At 42.6% G+C, this 23,688-nt stretch overlaps 1 protein-coding gene across 1 annotated transcript in view; it reads left to right on the forward strand.

The window, feature by feature from the left end:
• Nucleotides 1-23,688, forward strand: part of SHB (SH2 domain containing adaptor protein B) — a 70,016-nt gene that overhangs the window by 23,876 nt on the left and 22,452 nt on the right. The window contains exon 3 of the mRNA XM_074570121.1: nucleotides 22,143-22,358. Coding sequence (XP_074426222.1) covers nucleotides 22,143-22,358 — 216 coding nt within the window. The remainder of the gene's footprint in view (nucleotides 1-22,142; nucleotides 22,359-23,688) is intronic.

Here is a 23,688-nt window from a genome sequence, read left to right on the forward strand (position 1 = left end):
ATTTCAATTAGCTATTGAATGGTCTATCTGATTCCATGCTGTCTATGGTTAGAATTGGGTTTAATCAGGCTTGAAGTTTCTTCTGCTGATAGTGTCCCCAAAAAATACTGTCTTCTCAGATCTGTGGTTATGTCGATTGAAAGAAAGCAACCTTTATGCCAAGATTTGTAAAGGCTTTTCAAGGAAAGGCTTGACCTGAGGTTAAGGTAGAGCATGTTCAGAACAAATGTTCATAAGAAGCTGTCATCTCCTGGCAGCCAGACATACCTGCTGGCCTGTGCTGTTATTCATAAGTGTCTGTCCTGTCTTCAGGAAGTCCATGTCAGATGTTCAGAGAAAATTCCTGGGAAGCCAGTTCCTGGTGTGCTTTGTGGTGTGCTCTCAGCCTGGGTGGGTGTGCACACAAAGTTGAAAGAACAATGTTGCACCTTTGCCTTATCCCCAGCCTGTTTGGGGATTGGTCGTCCCAGTGTAAATACAGAAGTGTGGAAGTTCTCTGTGATCTTAATCTGACATAGTGTATCCTGTACTATGCATGGAGTGAGCTTCTGGCCTGGCTGCTATCAGCATGAAAACAAGTAGAGATAGCTAAGAAGATGATGATTTCTAAGGATCCTGAGAAGTAGGTGGGCCAGAGAGAAAAAAGTAACCTGCTAAGAAGTTACTGGCATTGCTGATGCTGCCTGGATAGCCATATCCTGGCAAGAAATAGATAAGGAAGGATTGGAGGCAAAGAGAAGAGGAAAGAAGAAACAGTGCAAGTTAACATTACTGTGACTGGGGGTCCTCATAAAGCTGCAACTCCATTTGCTGGTTTACATTGGGGCTAACAGCTGAAAGGACCCTGTTCTCACTTGGAGTAGCAGTATAAATCCCTTTGTTGCCTTGCAAGGGCTAGACTGTCCATTCAAGCCTGTTGTAAGTATGGTGTTTCCAATGCTTTCTTATACAAGCTTTCAATTCTTATTTTTCCCCTAGCATCAGTCTGTAGCTGCTGCAATAGTTCCTGCTATAGCTGTTGCAAAAACATGTAGCCCATCATGGAAATAGGCCTAGCTGCCTTACCAAGCCTGTAACCAAGTGTCATTGCTTGGATCAGGTGTAGGAGATACTTCAAGCTTGAGAGAGAGTTTCCCAGAGGAGCAGTGGCTGGAGATGCTGCATTTGAACAGAAGTGAATGGTTGAGATATAGGCCACAGTGGTAATACCCGTAACATACAGACTGTTTCATCATCCATTCTTCTTACGGAAACTAGGGGAAGAAAAGTTAGTTTCCATCTGAGTATTTAATCCCATCAGCCTGCACTGGATGTCAAATATTGTAGAGGAGTCTGTTTGTTTTCTGTGGTAATCCCTTGCCCAAGAGAAGGAAAGATGCCTTCAGTTCATAGATATGGCAGTGCTGGGGAAAAATGTGTTGCTTTTTTTTTTTTTTCCTTTAAAATCCCCTTAAAGTCATAAGGCCCTATTCCAGCCATACCTTGTGAGCTGGAAGGTGTAGTACCTTTCCACTTTCTTCTGACAACTGCATGCATTAACACAGCTCTTCCAGGTATCTCTGTCTCTCAGAAGGAATTAAGTCAAGTCCTCAGACTGCATGAAACATTTGCAATCAAATACCAAATCAAGGCAGTCTATACCACAGCCATCTGTGTGCTGTATTATAGAGTACATCTAAAACTCACCTTTGGAGGAGGATCCAATTTTGGACCATCATTCAGAGATAATGCTGTCAGCCAAGTTGTTGCACAAAGAACTGTACCCTTTTAAGGTATGATAAAGAATACTGTCTACAAGAATGAGACAATAGACTGTGTCTGTTGCCCTTCTTAACTTGCTGCTTGGCTTTAAAGGGAGCCCCTTAAGTCCAACTCACAATTTTTTGAGTACAAGGTACCTAGCATGCTGTACATGCTATAATATAAAAATCAGTTTATTTGAACAATAGTAAAATTAAGGTCAGTTCAAGTCTCAAACTAATTTCGAACGACATTATCAAAAATGGAGGGTGGGGGTGGTGAGGTGCTTCTGTGAGAAGGGAAGTAGAAAGCATTACCTGAGGGGCATGCCTACCTTGAGGGATGTGAGTTGGCAAAAACACTTCTGTCTTTTCCAGATCAGGAGCTGTGTTTTCTGTGCTCTAGAACGGGTAGTGAGGAGAGTTGGGGCAGACTAGGCCCTTGAGTTAGGGCAATGGTTTTAAGTTGAGGTAAGAACATGGAACATCAGTGCCTTGATTTCTTAGAGGCCTGGAAGTGCCTTAGCTCTGTGCCCTGCCTGGAAGTTTGAATGTTCACCATGTTTTTCCTTTGTGTTTTTAGGAATCACCTGTGCCAGGGACTTTAGCCCTTGCATGGTGTTCTGGACTCTGTATCATGCATCTGCCTCAAGGATATGGTAGACAGGGAGAAACCCCTGTTCTTGTGTTTCAGAATTCTGTAAACTTCAATGGGTAGCATTTCTGAAAATACTTTTCCTGAGATGTACTATGCCATTCTCATGGCCTATTCCATTCCTCATGGAGCAAATGCTTTGTTGTGAACAGTCTTCAGAAGGCTGTCATAACACTATTGATAAATATGCGCTTCTGTTTGCGGTGACTTTTGAGGCTACTCAGGGCATAAAAAAATGTCCTTCCAGACAGTCAAAGGCAGGTGTTTGAGGAAGCAGGAATTCAATTTTTGTATTGATGCATTTCTTACGAGAGGCTAGTCACACAGTCATCCTGGGAACTGGGCGTATTAGATGCTGTAGGTGGGATATGCTGACCCACGATATCAGGGGAAGTGCTCTATGTGCATTGATTCAGTTCCCAATCAACACAGCAGCATGCTGCTAGTACCCCTTGAAGACTGGAAGATCTAAGTTGCAAAAGGGCTTCTGGCTATAAATGGAAAGCTGAGTTCAAGTCTCCTGGATGCAGCTAAATCTGAAAAGAACTTGTCCTTCCCTATACAAGCCTGACTGAACAGACAAGCTCGTGTACGTGCTCCGTGGGTGGGTGACTGATACAGGAGAAGGATCTGTGTGCTGGACCTGAAGAGCTGGAATTTATTTCTAAGGATGCTCTAGAGCATGTGGATCATGGCACAGAGATACCTGTTGTCTTTCCTTGTGTTGTTCACTGTGTTCATCAACCTGGGTGATGACACATCTGCACTATGAACTAAGGGAAGTGCTCGATGAGGAATGGCAGAGCCTCCATCCAGAAGGGCCTTAATAAATGTGAGGATTGTGTCAACAGGAGCTTTTTTGAGGTTAAACAAGGGGGATATTAGAGAGAATTACAAAGGAAAATTCACAGGCTCACAACATTAGCAACCTCCTTGGTTTCTTCTTTTTCTGTGTATTTATCATCCTGTCTATGCAGTAGAACAGCAGTAAGCAAGTTTAACTAGCTCACGCCTAGGGATTTTGTGCTTTGCCTCCCTCTCCATGGATGCAGAAAGATGAGCCTCCTCTCTAGATGCAGGCAGTGCTAGAAGAGCAAATGCCTTCATGCACTTCGCTGCTTCTTTCCAGGGACTGCAGTAAGTCTGTGCCTGAATCACAATGGAATCTCCAATGCATGACAGAGAGCCTAGCAAAGGTGTGCACCTGCCTTAACTGGGAGCTCCCCATGGACATGCTGGGAGCAGTAGCCCTGTGTTGCTGCAAGCTATCACAGAAATGCTGGGAGTGTAGGGAAAACAGCATTCCCATGAACCTGCACCTACTTCAAAAGGTTTTGGGTGTCAGTTTCCCTTGTAACTGGAGAGGTCGTTTTTTTGTTCAGACATGTAACTTCATCTGAATAGTCACTACAGCACATTGGTGGTGAGTCAGTTCTTGTAAAATTCTTTAACAGGTGGCCTCTGGCATGTTGCTTGTTGGCGCTGATTTTACCACTGAAAATAAAAGAGCAACGATAATTACTTTGATAAATATTAGGCTGCATAGATTAGCATGTACAGCATGGGATGTTTAGAAAGAACATTTCTGGCCTATTGAAGGTCACTGAGCCTAGCAAGCCAGGTTTCTTACTTCATTAGAAATTTGGACAGAGATTTCATTCAGCAATGATTTTAAGGAAAGAAGTTGTCTAGGGACAATTAAATTAGAGGACTTCTTCCTTTGCATTAGGTCAGATGCGCATGAATTGAGGCTGGATCTGCTTCAACATAAGTCCTTACCTTCTCTCTGAGCAAAGCAATAGATCTCACATATGCTGTGAAACTGTATCACTTTAGATCTATGTCCAGTTGCCACAATGATCAGTGCTTGTCTTCCTGTCTTTGTGGAGCACTTCACACCCCATTATTGAGTATGAGGAGATAAGACCAGAATTCATAAAGTCTTAGTTCTCATGTTGGGAGAGACTGTGGTGTGCTGTGGTTGCTATAACTAGATGTGTAACTGGGAGTGGAAACCAGCTGTGCATAAAATGCATAGCACTTCTCTGTGTTTAAATCTGTCTCCTCCACTAAAATAATGTAAGGCATTTTCTCTAATGTTTAGTATTATGGTGGTGCTTGCTGCTCTGGATAGTGCATACCAGTTTACAACTGGGTGAAAATAAAAAACTAACTCTTCTCTACTCTGTATAGCTGAGTACCTGTAAATTGGACTTTTCCTGAAAGACTAACCATCTCCCACCTTGGTCTGGAATAGGAGTTAGTAGGAGTTAGAGAGACCCTATGTCTTGTCACTCAATGCATCAGTTGCATGTGCAGAATTTTGTTCCTTAGTTTCAGTGTACACATATTGTCCAGAACGGGTTTAAGCCAAGATTTAAATGTCTTTTTTTTTTTTTTCCTTTTTTCCTGTTTCACAGAATCACAGAATGGTAGGGGTTGGAAAGGACCTTCGGAGATCATCTAGTCCAACCCCCCTGCCAAAACAGGTTGGACCTAGAACAGGTTGGACAGGAATACATGCAGGCGGGTTTTGAATATCTCTGGAGAAGGAGACACAACCTCCACAATCTCTCTGGGCAGCCTGTTCCAGTGCTCTGCTACCCTCAAAGCAAAGAAGTTTTTCTTCATGCAGAGATGGAACTTCCTGTGTTCCAGTTTGTGCCTGTTGCTGGGCACCACTGAAACGAGTCTGGCCCCATCTTCTTGACACCCACCCTTTAGATTATTTATGAGCATTGATGAGATCCTCTCTCAGTCTTCTCTTCTCCAGGTGAAACAGACCGCGGACTCTGAGCCTTTCCTCATGAGAGAGGTGCTCCAGCCCCTTGATCATCTTCATAGCCCTCTGCTGGTCTCTTGACAGCAGTTCCTTGTCTTTCTTGAACTGGGGAGCCCAGAACTGGACACGGTACTTCAGATGTGGCCTCACCAGGGCAGAGTAGAGGGGGAAGGATGACCTCCCTCAATGTGCTGGCCACACTCTTTTTAATGCACCCCAGGAGACCATTTGTCTTCTTGACCACAAGGGCACACTGGTGCCTCATGGTCAACTTGCTGTCCACCACGACTTCTGGGTCCCGCTCTGCAGAGCTGATTTCCAGCAGGTCAGCCCCTAACCTGTACTGGTTATTCCTCCCCAGGTGCAGGACCTTAGGGAGGACACTTGCCCTTGTTGAATTTCATTAGGTTCCTCTCTGTATGGCGCCACAGCCTTCTGGTGTGTCAGCCGCTCCTCTTGGTTTTGTGTCATCAGCAAATGTGCAGAGGGTGCACTCTGTCCCCTCATCCCGGCCGTTGATGAATATGTTGAACAAGCCTGGATCCAGTACTGACCCCTGGGGAACACCGCCAGTTACAGGCTTCCAAGTGGACTCTGCACCGCTGATCACAACCCTCTGAGCTCTGACATTCAGCCAGTTCTCAATCCACCCCACTGCCCATTCATCTGACCCACACTTCCTAAGCCTTTCTATGAGGATGTTATGGGAGACAGTGTCAAAAGCCTTGCTGAAGTCAAGGTAGACAATATTCACTGCTCTCCCCTCATCCTTCCAGCCAGTCATGCCACCGTAGAAGGCTATCAGTTTGGTCGAGCATGAATTTCCCCTTGGTGAATGTATGCTGACCACTCCTGATAACCTTCTTTCTTTTACATGCTTAGACATGACATCCATGATGAGCTGTTCCATCATCTTTCCAGGGATGCAAAGTGGCAGCTCCCTCAGCACTCGTGGGTGCATCTCATCAGAGCCCATGGATTTGTGGGTGTTGAGTTTGTCTAAGTGATCTCTAACCCGATCCTCCTCGAGCAAGGGAAAGTCTTCCTTTCTCAGGCTCTCTCTCTTACCTCCAGGGTCTGGGATTCCTGAGGGCCATTCCTTTCTTAGCAGTGAAGTCTGTAGAAAAGAAGGCATTCAGAGTAATTCTGCCTTCTCTGCATCCTCTGTCACCGGGGAGGTCACTTCATTCAGCAGCGAGCTCACATTTTCCTAGTCGTCTTTTTGCTGATATACTGTTATACTTCTTCTTGTCCTTGACAAGAAGGTTGACATCCCTTGCCAGGTTTAATTCCAAGTGGGCCTTAGCCTTCCTTGTTGCATCCCCGCATACTCTGACAATGTTCCTATATTCCTCCCCTTTCATGACGGAGGAATGTTTCATCTGTTTTAACACCCTCATCTTGCTCTTGTGACTTTGTGTAGTCTGGAAATGGACTAAATGGTGAAACATGAAACACAAGCCTGAATATAAATGGAGGTTTTTCAGCTTCTTGCCATTTCTTCCCATTAAGACACGACTTACGCCCAAAATAATGGGAACAAGATGTCCAGAACTTGGGAAAGGTGGGTCAGCATCATAATAGACTAGGTGAGAGTGCATGTGGAAGAAACTTACCTTAATTCATGCAATTTACTTGCTCAGTGTTTGATGAATCTGGCCTATGGTCTTCCACAAAAAGCGAAGTGAAGGAATAGATGCTTGGATGGTTGGGAAAGAGAAACCATTGAACTCAAAATGCTCAACCCCATCTCCCTTACCCCAGACAAATTTCAAGTTTTTGGGCTGCTTTTCTTAAGAACAGTGGTCTTTTTAATATTGGGTGAGAACTGCCTGTCTTTTCAAGACAGGGATGCTAGTGGCAGAAGTTTGAGGACCACTGAAGTCTGCGTAGTCCAAGAGGGTCTGTCATTTTAGAACTCTAGCAGATGTCTCTTGAGAAATGCAAAAAAGATCTATGAGAAAAGGGAGAAGAATTCTGAATTCACGGGAAATGTTGGAAATTTTTTAGTTACAAAGGTGAAAGAGGTCCTTGTTTTTTCATTTCACGTCTTACTGGATTAAGCAAGTTGCTGACACAATGTCATTTTAGTCTCCCTCCCATCTTGCTTCCCCCTCCTCCCCTCATCCCTGCCCCCTAGTACCAAGTATGCTGAATTCGAAAATTTCTCACTGCTCCGGCCATCCAGTGGGATAGAAAAGATGAATGTCAGCTTGCTGCAAGGATTCTCTTATGTAGAAAGTGCCTGTGCATGAGGGTATGTGGCAGGTAAGGAAGCTTTTCCCTGTCCTGTAAAGATTTGTGTGAGTTGTGTAAACCCTTAAACTGGATGAAGTAAATTAAAAATGAAAGTGTTTTGCATTTTACCTTGAAAGGAGAGTTCTGTAAACTGTAATTCCTTCTGATTTCATCAGTGTTCCATCTGTCCTTTCCATGCCTGAAAAGGGTGACAGGCAATGAACATAAACGGAAATTAGAGGTTCCAACTGAATGTAATGAAAAAAAATTTTCTCACTATGAGGACAGTCAAATGGTAGAGAAGATAGCCCAGTGACATTGTGTGGTCTCCATCTTCAGAATTTTTCAAGACTGGACTGAGCAACCAGAACCTGAGTAGCCTTATCTGACCTCATAGCTGACCCTCCTTTGAGTGGGAGATTGAACAAGATGGCTTCCTGAGATCTTGTTTAACCTAACTTACCCTATGATTGTGTGACTAATCTGTAGCTGTTCTGTGAAAATAAGAAATGGCTGTAAGAATCAGGGTATCCCAGGTTAGCTTGTGGGAGTCCATGTTTGTTTGTCTCAGTCCATTTCCAGCTTTGCCACAGCTGGAAACTCCTGACAGCTGTTCATTATCCCTTCTTGGGGTGAAGAAGCAGAGGCTGGACGGATGGGCTTGCAGGTTGGACTGGGCCTGTAGGTGCATACCTGGGCTCTGTTGACAGGAATTCTGGGTGCTTTACAGCTGGAAGTGTGATGGAATTCTAGGTGACTGATACCACTGTGGTCTGCGTGGAAAAGGAAGGGAGCGCTGTAAACTTGCTGTTGGCACTGATGGGGAGGAATGTTACTTTACTGGGTGGAGGACATCAGTAGTACTTCTTGTTGACTTATCAGTTCATCCCTCAATCTTCCCAAACTGGCCCCAGTTCTATTGTTCTTCTGCAACATTGCTCAAAAGCAGAATAGAGAGGATTTGTTACATGAAGAGTCACCAGCTTGGGAGAGAGATGTACTGTTGCTTATGAGATTTACAGGGATATGTTAATGGGAGCTAGAACAGTGAAAGGAAAAATGAGACAGGCAGCGCTTGGGACAAAAAGTGAGACAAAAGTCCCTTGTCACACTCGTATGCCTCTTCTTCAAAGTTATGATTTGTTTTCTGCTTCTCTTTCCTCGTGTTCTTTTACAAAAAGGCTTTTAGCCAAAGAAATTGTTTGAAGCCCATGTGAAAATGTTCAAGAGCAACATGTGCTACGAAGCCAGAAGGAATTTCTACCTTTTCCCCAGCTAGCTCAAGTGCTCAAGTGCTGGGCATTTTTTTTTTTTTAAACTAGTGGGGATTTTTTTTCTCAGAAGTACTTTCTCAATCATCCCTTCATATTATATTCTCTCTTACTCCAGTCACTTTGTTTTTTTTCTCCATACTGTACAGACAAGTTAAGTAAGCTCAAACAACATGGTACAGGAAGTATTAGTTAAGCATGTGATGAACATAATACTTCTTGGAAGGAAGAAGATACTGTGCTTAGCTTGCTGAGTAATGGATAGAATTTTTGCCTGCTGGCTTTGCATCCAAACTCTGAAAGTTTTTAGTGGCAAAACAGGAGTGAAACCTCAAGTAAATGGAGTCTGTTTCTGACATCAGTTGTAATGTGGTAGCTACAGTTTCTCCTGCATGTTTTTTGGTTTTGTAACCCAAACCAGATTTTTCTTATCTTTAAAAGTAAATGGGGGCTGGAGATTCAGCCAGTTCTGTGTCTGCTTGCCACAGAGACTGAACATCTTGCCACATCAGTTTACCAGCATTTTAATGTGGCTTCACAGCAGTGTCATAAAAGCTTCAGTGGGAAGTGGTGAGAAACACAGCTTCTTTTGTGCTCTGTGCGTTTTATGTAGGCTGGCAACAACGTACAGCTTCTCTCCTTCTCAGGTTTCTGGGTAGGAAGATCTCTGCTTGAAAGTGCTCTTTTGCAAGAACTCAAATACCTATGCAAACTCAGCTGTTCATTACCATTCAGGTTGCTAAAATTATTAGAAGCTGTTGTCTGCAAGAGCCATCTGCCCTTTCTGGATGGGGTCAGGTAAGCCTCATCTGGTTTTGGTGTGTTGATAAGTGCATTTCTTTTTGTCATCCTTACCCAAGCAAAGATCAAGGAAGCCTGCAGTGTGTTTCTGCTTGCTGATGGACCATGTTGTTCTACTGTGACTGAATTTTTTGAGCAATGGGCAAAAAGAAGATGGAAATACTCAATTTACATCTGAGCTTGCTCTTGGTTTTGCTGCATTCAGTTTCATGTGTTGGTGGCTTGGAGTATCAGAGTTCACATCCAGTTTGGTTTTATGAAGCAGGATATAGGCATGCAAAACTGATCTTGTTGTAGGTTAGACTAGCAATTAAGAACAAACAAGGCAAACTGGCGGGAAATAAGGCTTGCCTGGAGGAACTCTGTGTTTGCTTTGGGTTCTGCATTCATTTTCTGTGGAGTGGGTAATTTGAAAAGCTTTGTGAAGAAGCAGTGGGTTTTGTGGCTCTTGTGCTGTTGTAGCTCTCATGTGGTCTGTCAGTTGCACTTAGCTGGGGTGGGCTGCAAGGCAGAAAAGTGTGATGGCATAGCTGAGCCTTTGAGGTTTTCCTAAGCAAGTTCTGCAGCAGTTGTTGTGGTTGTAATGCAGCCTGAGGTGGGCTAGAAGGTGTCTGTGCTGCTGTCTCAATTGAAATAGAAAGGGAAGAGGGAGACAAAAGAAAAAAAATCTGATGTCTTTCAGATATACCATTGCTTTTGTAAGTTAAGCTGAGTAGCACTTATTATTTCCTTCTCCTTTATTTGTGGGATGCACCATCGCATTGTGGTAGAATACAGAGCATATCAACAGACAGCCTCTCCTAATCATTTTTTCTAAGGATCTTTTTGTATCTTTTATAAAAAACAAACAAAGAACAAAACACCCAGCAAAAATCCATTTTTCCACAATTGTATCTTTGGGTAGTGCTTTGTGCATTGGAAGTGTTTGTAGAGACGCATATTGGAAAATAGGAGTGTAACTGGAGAAATTACCAGAAAGTGTTGACTCAGTTGTGTGTATCAAGATCATGACTGGAATGAATTTTTATAGCACAACATTTTCTGACTTGACCTAAGTGGAAAATACCAGATGTTACTCTTGATGATTTGTGATGCTTCTGTTGCAAGAAGGGAAGAAAAGAACTGACTTACTGTGTTTGCACAACTGTGTTTTGCTTTCCTTAACAGTAGAGTCTGCTGTTAATGACAGTCTGCTGAATGCTAACTAGATTTATTTGCTGTTGTTAGATATCCATGTAAACACAAATGCTCTTGAGTGATGACGTGACAGACTGTATACTTTAGAACATCTTATCAATAGCTGCATACATTCAAATACCACTTCACCTTCTGTACTGTTATATAAAAGTGTTGTCCAAGGGGAAAAAAAACAACATTGCATTACTGGCACTTTACTCTGTGAGCGGGCTTTCAACTAAGAATTGGCATCTCGTCAGGGTTTGCCTCGGTAGTATAATAACTACAGACAAATCTGCAAACAAGTGCAAGGTACTGACTATTAGCAGCTGCACAGGTCAGCATAGAACATTTGAAGTCTTACAAATGCTAGGTACTAGTTGCTCCTTCCATCAATCACTTCCTGAGCTGACTCAATGAGTAAAGGGATCATAAGCCAAAGCGGATGAGTTGAAATATTTTCCCAGTAATTTCAACGTTCATAGTCCTGTCACTATAGACAACTTCTTCCCCACTATGTATTGCAGGGCAATTAAGTCTGAATTAAGGCCTCTGTCCTTCATTGTTCTTTGTTCTTTGTTTTTTAGAAAAGATACAGAAAGGTCTCTCTTCACTTCCCCTTCTTTGCCCCATCCCCCGTACCAAGTAAGGCCATGTTCAAAGTTAGTTACATGCAGAGAAGGTAACTCCTGCCTGGGTAATTCTCATTGAACTTAAACCTCCAGCTATGACGGAAATAGTTGCATATTTTGTCTTGGTTTTAATAAACTCACTTTTGCTCACACCTAGATATCCCTTGCAATATCATCTTGAATGTATAAATATTGATAAATACTTATACTCACTAAAAATCTTTTTGATCAGTCAGTGGTTATCTCATCGATGCTTTTATGTAAGCTTTCAGTAAGCAGAGACTCTCACAGGCAGAGAATATTCAAGAAAATGTCTTCCTTCTGTGTAAGTGTTGAATGGCGTTTACATTATGAATGGGTTCTTCTTCCACTCCTTTACCCTTTCAAGGCAATTCTTATGAAGGGGTGAGATTGTGTGCCTGAAGAGAGCTGGTAAAGGCATTGTGAGCATCAGTAGCAGTCATGAGTAGCAAGACTGATCTAACTGCAGGAAATAGTATTCATATTTGCAGACAACTTCTCTGCCCTGACATTGGAGAGTATTAACTTGCTTAAATAGCCACCACTTTGTTGTTGGAATGTCTTTCAAGGGAACTGATTTGGCTTATGCTAATCTTAGAACGTTTTTCTGGGGACACTGTAGTTTATGTCATGGGCTGGTGAGAACTATTGTCCTAACAGGTGTACATGAAAATACCTGCACTGCGCTCTGTTTCCAACAGGGCTTCCATTCCCACTCAGTGTAAGGAATTAATCCGCTTTTGCACAGCTTTGAAGCTTTGGAGTATGGAATGAGAATCATGGATTTTGATTGAGACAAAGTCTCTGCTTTCATTTTTACCACTTGAATTGCTCCATTTTAGCCCATGGAACAATGATCTTTGAATCCCAAACATCAGTGCTCCTGATCAGAAAGGTCACAAAAACCTACAAGCAGACTGTGGATGTAGTATCATGATGCAGCTAGCTGTAGCAACACCTAGGGTTGGCTATTGGACAGGCAGCAGAAAATGTACAGAGTCTTGTGGAGGCTGTTTGGATTCTTTCTGTGTAAGGAGTAAGTAGCTAAGCAACATCAAAGCACCTGCGAAAAGGTAAAGTCTGCAGAAATTATGAATTTTAAGATGGCAGTTGTAATGTTTAATCACTGATTATTAAACAGAAAATTGTGTGTTGAGGGGGAAGCCTTTGTATAATAAACTTCTGCCTGGGGCAGAACTTCCTGCCAGGGAACTGAAGAAATTAATTTTTTCTTTTTTTTCGCTCTTCCATAAAAGAAATACGTCTTCAAGGACAGTTTTCACATCCTTTGGAAGCAGTACTGCTGCTGCTATGATCCACTAAAATTTAGGTATTCTTCCCCTGCGTTTTGTTTTTTTAATCATCCTCCTCTGACTCCACCAACACCCACCCCTCCTCTTCCCCACCTCTCCCCACCCCTGAAGAAAAATGTGTACTTCCGGTCATCTTGGGCAGGGTATGGTTCCTTGTTTGTTTTATTTCAGTACATACCTTCTGTGGAAGATATTAATGGTTTTGTTGTGGTTTATTGATACTTATCGTAAAAAGACTTCTCCCCTCCTGCCTTTACTCTGCCTGGCTTAATAGTCTTTCATTATCAGGACTGTTGTAATGTTAGGTTGCTTTGAATGCTTCTTCCTGTAGTAATGAGTCATACTTGGACTTCAGTAGGTTTTCCATCGTGATGCAGGCTGTTTCAAGACGTTGCTTTTTACATCAAGAGGTTATGCCAAGCTCGCACACAAAGGCAGGGAAACAAATGTTGTTAATTCCTGGGAAGTGGCTCACTTTTGAGTTACTTGGCTTCTGTTCAGAAGGAAAAATGAGTGAAGGTCTTCTTATATCCAGCTTTTCCTGCAGGACAATCTGGAATCATGAGCATTGGGAGGCAGTTGCTGCAGTCTCAAAGCAAAACAGCCCTCTTTGCTATTGAAATGTTATCGGTGTCCTCTTGTGTCCCAGCAGTTGAAGGCATCCAGCTGGACCTGGAAGCAGCGCAGAAAGTTTGACTTCTGGTGGCCTGAGGTGAAGTTTGAGGTGAAGTTTGAGCAGAGGTAAAACTTCACTTCTGTGATGAATAGACTTTGCACTAATACAATGAGAATTCTTCAACGTGAGATCTAAAATGTTTCCAGGTTATCTTGCCAAGATGGGCATGAAAAGAAGCATTAATGGTGAGGCTTGGAATAATTAAGCAGCTGGCAAAGTATTTCTGACCTGTTTATGGAGAGGGAGAGGAAATGGGTTCAGTGGGAGCAAATGTTCTTGTGTCAGGGTGATCTTTGCATTAACATCTGTCTTACGCCTCTGGCAAACTGGCAAGTTATTTGTTGATGTGTAGCCTACCCATAAACCTAGTGCAAACAGCTCACTACCGTTACATGCCAGTTCAGTGGCTTTCCATTGGAAGCCTCAAGAACAGAGCATGTGGATAGCAGAGGTTTGGCCAGTTCAGGAAGGCCTGTTCCCTGATAGAGAGCAAGAAGAACTCCAGATGAGACTTGACTTTTTGTGTTCAGACCTGGATCTGATGTGGCCTTCACCTGCTAGAGATGATCAGGCTGTCAGGATAATGTCTAGGGACGTGCATCAGGTATTCACCAGTACCTCTCAATGTGAGTCTGAGCCTTCCCAAGTTTCTTTCTACTCCCACTGATAACTTCAGGTTTTCAGTGACAGGTAAGACTACAAGGAGTACAAGTGGCTGTTGTCCACAATCAGGCCTTGTTCTTGAGTTATATTCTCAGGTACCTTTTTTTTTTGGCGGGGGGGAATTTTTTGGTTTTGTTTTGGTGGGGTTTTTTTTGTTTGTTTGTTTGTTTTTTGAAGTATGGTGCTCTCCCAGTTATCCCAGGCTTATCTAAGAAAGCCAGTGTGCTGCAGCAAGTCCTTCAAACACTTAGGAGACTGCCCTTCTGGGGCTCTTCGATATAAAATGTTTGAATGCACATTTCAAAGGTTGTGCTGCCCATAAGTCTGCTCTGACTATCCTAGTTGAAGACAGATTAGCCTGTTCCCTGACTGCTGAAACACTCCCTTTCCCTGTGGTGCATTTTGTTTAAACAGGAGAACAAGATGTAAATAGTGGACTCTTGCAAGGGGTTCTTGCTTGCTTGCTTGCCTTAATTAAACATCCAGAATCTTTCTGATGATAAATGTTTAGTTTGTCCGTGTGCCTTGAAAACTTAATACCAGAAAGATCTGTGATTTCCAGATAAAGTTGCTTCAATGCTAAGATCCTTGCAGCTGGAATTATCTAGTAGATTTGAGTGGTGCAAATGTACTGAGTGAGAATAGCGGTGGTATTCACTCCAGGTTGGTTCTAGTTTTGTATGTTGTGTAGTTGACAGCAGGTTGCATTTTTGATGTGGTTAGCAAGAAACTAAATCCAGGTACTGGGACTAAAGCTGTTTAAATGCTGACTTCTGGACGTAAGTGAAGCAAACATCTGGAGGAGACCTGTAGTCTGAATCTAGATAGTGGACAGAGGCTGACATCTGTGCTCTGTCCAATCCTATTCCAGCACAGTGTTTACATGTTAATGCATGTTAAATAAATGATTGAACAATCTGCTGACCTTTCTCCAAATATCTATGTATCTGAAAAAGTTAAGTGCACGCACAAATGACCTTTAAAAATCATTGTACTTTCAAGGACTTCTGTCAACAGCTATTTGTTAGGGTTAGAAGCATTGCCAAGTATTTTGTCCCATGCTTTAGGAAATAGTGTAAAGCTTTATCTACCAGTATAACTGGTTTTAACTCTACATTGAGCTCGGTACTGTTGAATGGAGATAGGTGCAACTAAGTGATGTCTAAAATTCTGTCACCTGTCCTGAGTTCTTCTCTTAGGCTTGTCATGTACAAAGGATGTTGGATAGCCCCTGTACTTAACTTAAAAGTCAATTTCAATGCTAGCTTTTCAAAAGCTGGCCTTGCATGGCAATACTGTTTCCAGCATGTTACCGTAATAATCAGGTTTGTCTGACTAAGATAGGCCTTTGGTGGTAGAGAAAGCAGCTGAGGAGCTGGTAGGACTATCACTTTAAATCCTGCACCAGCCCTGAAATCTGTAGCTGAAGTGGAGATGGGTCTGGTTTATCACAGTTGCACCTGATATGCATGGGTCAGTACACTTTGAATATGACATACTGGTGAGTCAAAAGAGCTTTATTGTGCTGCAGTTGATTAGTCTATATGTTAATGTGTCTGTATCTAATTACATTATAAATCTCTGTATTTCTCAGTGGGGCATGCATAAATAACTGCTGACAGAATGATAAGGAAGCTCATATGCCTGTGTTACCACAGATGCTGTAAGATCCTTGCGCGTAAAATGTTTATAAGCTTTCCCAGTAGGACAGTAGAGGTTGAAAAAAATCAGGAGATTTATATGACTTAGTGCTTTGCCTCTTGCAGGCTAAGACTCTTTCTGCATATTGGATGTAGGCAAGCAAGATGATGCAGGAACCTGCCTTTACGTCCCAGCCTGCCAACGGAGTCTGTATCTCGTTGTCTTTCGCCAGACAGGGAAACAGAAGCATTCTTGCAAGTGCTTAACTTCAGGGAATTTTTCTGTATCTGACATTCTTTACTCAACTGTTGCAGGAGGACTCCTACATTTTGCTTGTATCATATTTCATCCAAAGAAAAATGCTGCAAAGGGGCTGTAAAATGGTGTTGTGTTTTTTGCTGCCTGATGAGACTTACGAGCATGCTTGATTTTGCAAAACAGGGGGGTTTATGTTCTCCAAACTTTTTTTTTTTTAGGAGTGCAACTACATTGTTTGACCTCTTGTAACTGCACGCTTTAGTTTGAAATGAAGGAAATATCTATTGGCATCTGTACATTGTAGAAGAATACCTTTGTTTTGTTGTCTGTTGCATGCTCTTGGAAGGAAAGAAGTCTGCTTATTGGGCTCTGTAAGCAAGTAGTACTGTCTTCAAAGTTTCCTTTTGTTGGCTTCATAGCTATTCTGTTTCCTTGATGGTATATCCCATAATTCTCTCCAAAGTCACCTCAGGAATATGGTGCATCTATAAGTAATGCTGTTGAATTATTTAAGACTATTAAGAGTTTTAGTGTGTCTGCTGGAAAGGTTACCATGAGGTTATCTGCTTGTCCTGTGGAGCTTTGTCTGCTCTGTATGTGAGTGTTTGTCGGAATTGTTGAAATGGGAAGAATAATGTTAAGTTCAGTCTTCTGTCTCACAATCTTGTGTTCCCAGATGTCTTAGTTTCTGTACCTTCCTGGTCAGGTTCTTGGTGTTACACAGGAGTCCAAACTCCTGAAGCCTGATTCTGTTATAACTGCTAATCTGGGAGAATAAGAATTATTTGCGGGGGTCTTCCAGGGTGCTAGAAAAATAAGTTCTTTCAAAACTTCAGTTGTGTTTCTTCTTCTAGTAGCTAATTAACTTAATGAGCATAATTTTATAAAAATGTACCTTTCTTTATCAGCAATAAGAATTCAAAGGACAAAATTAATAAAAGTGAAAAATAAAATTAAAAAAAAGTCAAATTAACACAGTTTTGGACTCCCTAGTCATTCCAGTAACTATTTTAGCACTAAGAGCTGTCATTGTTAGCGATTGCATGAAAATTATAAGAAATGCATCATCACAAATGTTCTGTTGTCTTTAATTACCTAAATCTTAAACATCAAGTCTGGACTGAGCTATCATTGTGTATAATGCTAATACTGCTTGTGTGCTTCTGGTACAGATTCAGTTTTGCTGTCTATTACTGAAGTATTTCTGATTAAACTTTTGGTAAAATTACTTCTCTTTACAAATACGATTCCAATATATTAAGTAAAAGATGAACTTTAAAGCAAATTCATAGGAAGTTTTATAAAAGAGACTGTATGGGAGTATGTGCGTGTAAGTATATATGGGTATACATACATATATTTGTTATATATACGTGTATATATGTTCTCCTTCCAGTTCTTCACTCTTCCTAGGCTTTAATTTTTCCTAGAGAAACTTTTCTGCTTTAGGATCAAATATTTGTAATTTTTGTGATTGTGGTCCCTGAACATGAACCATGACTCAGTAGCATACCACCTTCAATTTACAGGTAATCTTTTCTGTGCAGTATGATGCTTTGGTCCTGTGGATAAAAGAAAAATATTGATCACGGGCTTCTCTATTGAAATATACTCATGCACCAGGAGCGAGTGTTGCAGCTGTGCCTGGTACTTAAAATGAATAGTTTAGTTTGGTTTGGTTTGTGTTTTTTGGGGTTTTTTTTGGAAAGTCTTTGATTCGCTAGGATCATGGCTCCGGTTCCTCACAAATGCACACTTCCTGGTGTAGCAATGGCTGGCTTCACAGGACTGAAAGACAGACAGATACATACCACATTTCTGACTTAAGAATAAATAAAATGTTTATCCTTTTGATCCAGGAGAATTCCAGAGAATATCAGCTGTGTGTTTTTTCTAATAGAGGTTTTTCTTAAATCATCATTTTTCCTTGAGCAAAACTATTTTCAAAAGATAGCTGAAAGAGAAAAACTGTGTTTTAATTGAAAAGTTTTCAAGCGCTTTTTCAAATAAGCTGCCCTTTAAGATGCTCTTTTCCAGATTTGGCTTATATTGAAAGGTGGTAATGTGGTTATCATTCATAACTGGGAATTATCATGAAGTATCTTGCTTTTATTTACATCATTGGTTTGGGTGTATATTTTTTCAAGTTTAGTGTATTTGTAATGTATAAACTTAATTTTTTTTTTTACAAGCAATAAGGACACTTATTGTAGACAAACAAAGTAGACCAAATATTGCAGACATTTCACAGTACTTTTGAAATGGTTTGGAGCAATTACTTGGTTATAATGTTCTTGCTGATAGATTAATTGATGAATGGCTTTTGTTACAGTAATGGAGAGAACTACTTTAAACCTTCACTTCATTTGTAGGTTAAAAGGTTCTCTCCCTTCGCCCTGAGTCTTTTTTTTTAAAGTAACTTTCCAAATTGCTACATATAATGAAATTCTTATTTTGTCCTTGCAGTTGTCAGGATAATCACGAAAGCCTGCGGTTGTAAGGGACCTCTTCATATCATCTAATAAAACATACTTTCCGAGCAGGGTCAACTAGAACAGGCTGCCATGACTGTCCAGTCAGGTCTTCAATATCTCCACAGGTGGAAACTCCACACCCCCTTCAGGCAACGTCTTTCAGTGTTTGACCATCATCACAGTAAAAGGTGTTTTCTTGTGTTCATATGGAATTTCATGTATTTTGATTTGTGCCTGTTGTATCTTGCCCTGTCACTGGGCGCTGCTAAGAAAAGTCTGTCTCCATCTTCAGTCTCTTCCATCAAGTATCTGTATGCATTGATAAGGTTTCCACTAAAGGTTATATTCTCTAGGCTGACCAGTCACAGTTCTGTCAGCCTCTCCTCATATGAAAAATGCCCCAGTGCCATCATCACCTTCATGGACCTTTATTGGACTTGCTTCGGTATGTCTATGTCTTTCTTGTGCTGGAGAGGTGAGAACTTGACCCAGCAGCCCAGATGGGGCCAGTGCTGACTAGAGGCAAAGAGTCACCTCCTTTGACCTGCTTTCAACACTCGTCTTAATGCAGACTGAGTTAGTATTGGCCCTCTTTTACCATGAGGGTGCATTGCTGGCTCATGTTCAACTTGCTGTCATACATGACCCGAAAGTCCTTCTCTGCTGAGCTGTTTTCAAGCCACTTGGCCTGCATGGCATTCATGGCTGGGACAGGTAAAAAACGGTTTAGGTTGCTGGGCCCAAAGAGTGGTGGGGAATGGAGTTAAAGCCAGTAACAAGTGGTGTTCCTCAGGGCTCAGTACTGGGACAGTTCTGTATAATATCTTTAGCAGTGGCCTGGATGAGGGGATCGAGTGCACCCTCAGTAAGTTTGCAGATGAGACTTGGATAGATTGGACCGATGGGCCAATGCTAACAGTATGAGCTTCAACAAGGCCAAGTGCCAGGTCCTGCACTTGGGCCACAACAATGCCATGCATCGCTACAGGCCTGGGGAAGTGTGGCTGGAGAGCTGCCTGGCAGAAAAGGACCTGGGGGTTCTAATTGACAAGCAGCTGAACATGAGCCAGCAGTGTGCCCAGGTGGCCAAGAGGGCCAATGGCATCCTGGCTTGTATTAGAAATAGTGTGACCAGCAGAAGGAGGGAGGTGATTGTCCCCCTGTACTCAACACTGGTGAGGCCACCCCTTGAGTATTGTGTCCAGTTCTGGGCACCTCAATATGAGAGAGATATCGAGGTGCTGGAGCGAGTGCAGAGGAGGGCAACGAAGCTGGTGAAGGGCCTGGAGAATAAATCTTATGAGGAGAGACTGAAGGAGCTGGGACTGTTTAGTTTGAGGAAGAGGAGGCTGCAGGGAGACCTCATCACTCTCTACAACTACTGGAAAGGACACTGTAGAGAGGTTGGTGCTGGTCTCTTCGCATGGGTAATTAGCGATAGAACAAGAAGGAATGGCGTCAAGCTGCAGCAGGGAACGTTTAGGCTGGACATTAGGAAAAAATTCTTCACAGAAAGAGTGGTCAGACACTGGAATAGGCTGCCCAGGGAGGTGGTGGAATCACCATCCCTGACTGTGTTTAAGAGTCGTTTAGATGTAGTGTTAAGGGATATGGCGTAAGGGAGAACTTTGTAGAGTGGTGTTGATGGTTGGATTCGATGATCCCAAGGGTCTTTTCCAACCTAAATGATTCTATGATTCTATGACATCAAGTTGGGAGGGAGTGTTGACCTGCTTGAGGGGTAGAAAGGCTCTACAGCAGGATCTGGACAGGCTGGGTCGATGAGCCACAGCCAACTGTATGAGGTTCAACAAGGCTAAGCACTGGGTCCTGCACTTGGGTCATAACAACCCCATGCAATGCTACAGGCTTAGGGAAGAGTGTCTGGAAAGCTGCCTGGCAGAAAAGAACCTGGGGGTATTGGTTGACAGGCAGCTACATATGAGCCAGTAGTGTGCCCAGGTGGCCAAGAAGGTCGATAGCATCCTGGCTGGTATCAGAAATAGTGTGGCTAGCAGGACTAGGCAAGCGATCATCTCCCTGTAATTGAGACTGGTGAGGCTACACCTTGAATATAGTGTTCAGTATTGGACCCCTCGCTACAAGAAAGACATTGAAGTGCTGGAGTGTGTCCAAAGAAAGGCAATGAAGCTGGTGATGGGTCTAGAGCACAAGTTTTATGAGGAGTGGCTGAGGGAACTGGGGTTGTTTAGAGAAAAGGAGACTGAGGGGAGACCCTTTCCACAACTACCTGAAAGGAGGTTGTGGCGAAGTGGATGTCAGTCTCTTTTCCCAGGTAACGAGTGATAGGACAAGAAGAAATGGCCTCAAGTAGTGCCAGGGGAGGTTTAGATTGGATATTAGGAAAAATTTCTTCACTGAAAGGTTTGTCAGGCACTGGAACAGGCTGCCCAGGGAAGTGATTAAGTCACCATCCCTGGAGGTATTTAAAAGACGTGTAGGTGTGGTGCTTTTTAGTGGTGGACTTGGTAGTGTTAGGTTAACAGTTGAACTTGATGATCCTAAGGGTCTTTTTCAACCTAAGCAATTCTGTGATTGTAATTTTCCAGCATTTCCAGATCCCTCTGAATGGCAGCGCAGCCATTTTGTCTATCAACCAACTGCAAGGACAAACAAAGCAGTGACCCTGGCTTTGTTTAGCCAAGGCTTTGCAAACTCCAAAGAATGGAGACACCTCCCACAATCTACTGGTGAACTGTCCTAGGAGTGTACTAGGGGAAGAAGGTTTCCCCAGTGTTCTACTTGTATCTCTCAACCTATATGTTGTGTCTGTTTCTCTTTGTTGTATCTTCTGACATTGTCCCAGAAGGGTTTGGCTCTGACAGGCAGCTGAGAGCTGCTATTACATCCCCCTTGGCCTTCCCCTCATCAGACTAACCAAAACCATCTCTCCTTATCATAGGCGCAAAGACTCTGCTATCTTGGTAGCTCTGTACTGGCTCCTTCCTAGTTTTATGAACTAGCTCACTCCTTGCACACTCCTTGTAGGGAGTGGGCAGATTGGATGCAGTAGGACGCACATGTTGTTGGTTGTAGCGTCCTTGGGGCCAAGGGTGAAGGCATGACAGCTTTGCCCCTTGATTTGCTAGCTGTGCTCCTTCTAACAAAGCCCGGTTCTTGGTTTGCTGCATTCAGGAGGGCAGTACCCTGTTCCTTTCTTGTGAAGCTTCAACATGTTTATTTTTTGATAAGGTCAGTGTTAAAGAAATACATGTTTCTTAATACAATGTGAACTAAGCTGTGGTTAAAAATGCTTTTGTCTAGTGTGCTTACTCTAGTCCTAGCTCATTTTCTGCTGATATTCCTTGGAGGTAATTGCAGAGAATTTTTTTTATAAGCATGCTGTGGGATTATACTGTGGGATTTCTTTTTTTGTAATCTTTGTGTGTTTGAATTGCACTTTTGAATGATCTCCTCTTGAAGAGTTAACAGCATACACAAATTTCATCATTCTTGGGGGTTTACCTCAGTTGCTTGTAAGCATGCTTTACACAGGCTGACAGAGATTGTGTACTTCCTGTAATCTGGCTCTGTGCGAACTGGGGAATGTTGGTGGAGCCATGAGACTGCTTGTACTGTGGTTGTTAGCTGGAGCAAACTTTCGTTTCCAGACAGTTACCAAATGTAGAGGTAGAATTTAGAAGTCTTGTACAAGCTTGCCATCTGTATAATTATGTGGCTATTAAGGAATGAATGGAAGTTTGATGCTCTAAAATTATTGACTCTAATGATAAGGCATGGCTGGTAGTGATGCTGATGCAATTTGCTTTCTTGCCAACAGAGTTTCAGAAGGAGGAAGGCATGAAGTCCCATCCGAAAAGCATGCAGCTCTATGACACACCCTATGAACCAGAAGGCAGTGGTGTGGAATCCGATTCTGAAAGTGTGGTGAGTCAACGTTTACGAGAAAGCAAATTGCCACAGGATGATGACAGGCCTTCAGATGAGTATGATCAGCCATGGGAGTGGAACAAAGTCACCATCCCAGCTCTGGCAGGTAGGATTCTTAGATCCTAACCAGGAAATTCTCTCACACTCATAGCATGTGTACTTGTCTTTGGAAGAAATCAAGTATTTCTGCTCTTTTGGTGTGTGGTGGAGAAATCTCTGAAAAGCAAATGTGGGTAGTCTCAAATCTTTACCTGATACAAAAACGTGCACTTTTTGTTTGGTGCTTCAGCTGACTTATTGTCAACCATCTCAGCACTTGGTTCATGTTAGTAAAACTTCTGTTTCTTCCACTCCTTGCCCCTATCCCTATTTTAATTGACATGATATAGATAGTGTTTATTGTTGAGTGGCTCTATGATGAGGGAGTTGCTTTGCAAGGTCCTTAAATTGTGGGGCAATTCTTAAAGGGGCAGGACAAAAAATAGCTGTGCAACATGCATGCAGTAACATGCTTCTACTCAGTGATGAGTTTCTTGGTATTTGGAGTATTTTCCTTGTAATTGCAAGCCTTTCTATGGATACGTAGAACTTGGTTTTGGACTAATCCTTTTGAGCTGATGAAGTTCTCCCACACCAGAACTTGTCAGTCAGGGAGATCTGGCACAAACTGTTTTCTGTTGCTATGAATGCCTGTGCTTGGTATTGGTTACACTGTTTTCTCTTCTGTTGCTTTGCAGAACTGGCTGAGGGGGCCTTCATTCAGTGAGGATGTGGTTCAAAGGCCAAGGACTTTTCTGTCATAGAGACACTGTGTGCCCAGCAAAGCCCAGCTGTTGACCTAACCATGTTCCAGGATGCTTTTGTGGGGTGCTAGAGTCATACATGCTCTGTGATATTCCTTTCAACGGCATGTTCTAGTGAAAAGTTGTGTCTAGAAGTAGGGTTGTTCCCCTTCCTTTTTAGGAGTCAGCGTGGCAGAAAGCTTGAGAAGGAGAAATATGTGTGGTAATGGTTGTGGGGATAAGGAGGGTAGAAAAGAGATGCAGCTCTGGGAGGGAGCCTGGAAGAAGCCTGAGTGCAATGATTAGTAGTCAGCGTGCATTTACTCCAGGTAAATCCTGCTTGATAAACCTGTTTGCTTTCTGCATTGAAACTGCTGGATCTGTTAATGGAAGGAGAGCAGTAGATGTCATCTACGTTGACTTTAGCCTCCAGCATGTTGTGCTGTGGCATCAGCTGTGTTACCTGGTTTGGAATGCTATAGCCTAGATAGGTGGACTACTAGATGCACGAAAATCTGTCAGGGTCTTGACTTCAATGGATAGTGCTAAGTGATTCATATGTTTCCTGGAGTCTCGTTACAAGAGTGATTCCTCAGGGGATCTGTTCTGGAACTCTTCCTGTTTAGCATCTTTGTCAGTAACCCAGAGGAGGAG

This window comes from Larus michahellis, chromosome Z (assembly GCF_964199755.1).
Source record: "Larus michahellis chromosome Z, bLarMic1.1, whole genome shotgun sequence".
Lineage (NCBI taxonomy): Eukaryota > Metazoa > Chordata > Aves > Charadriiformes > Laridae > Larus > Larus michahellis.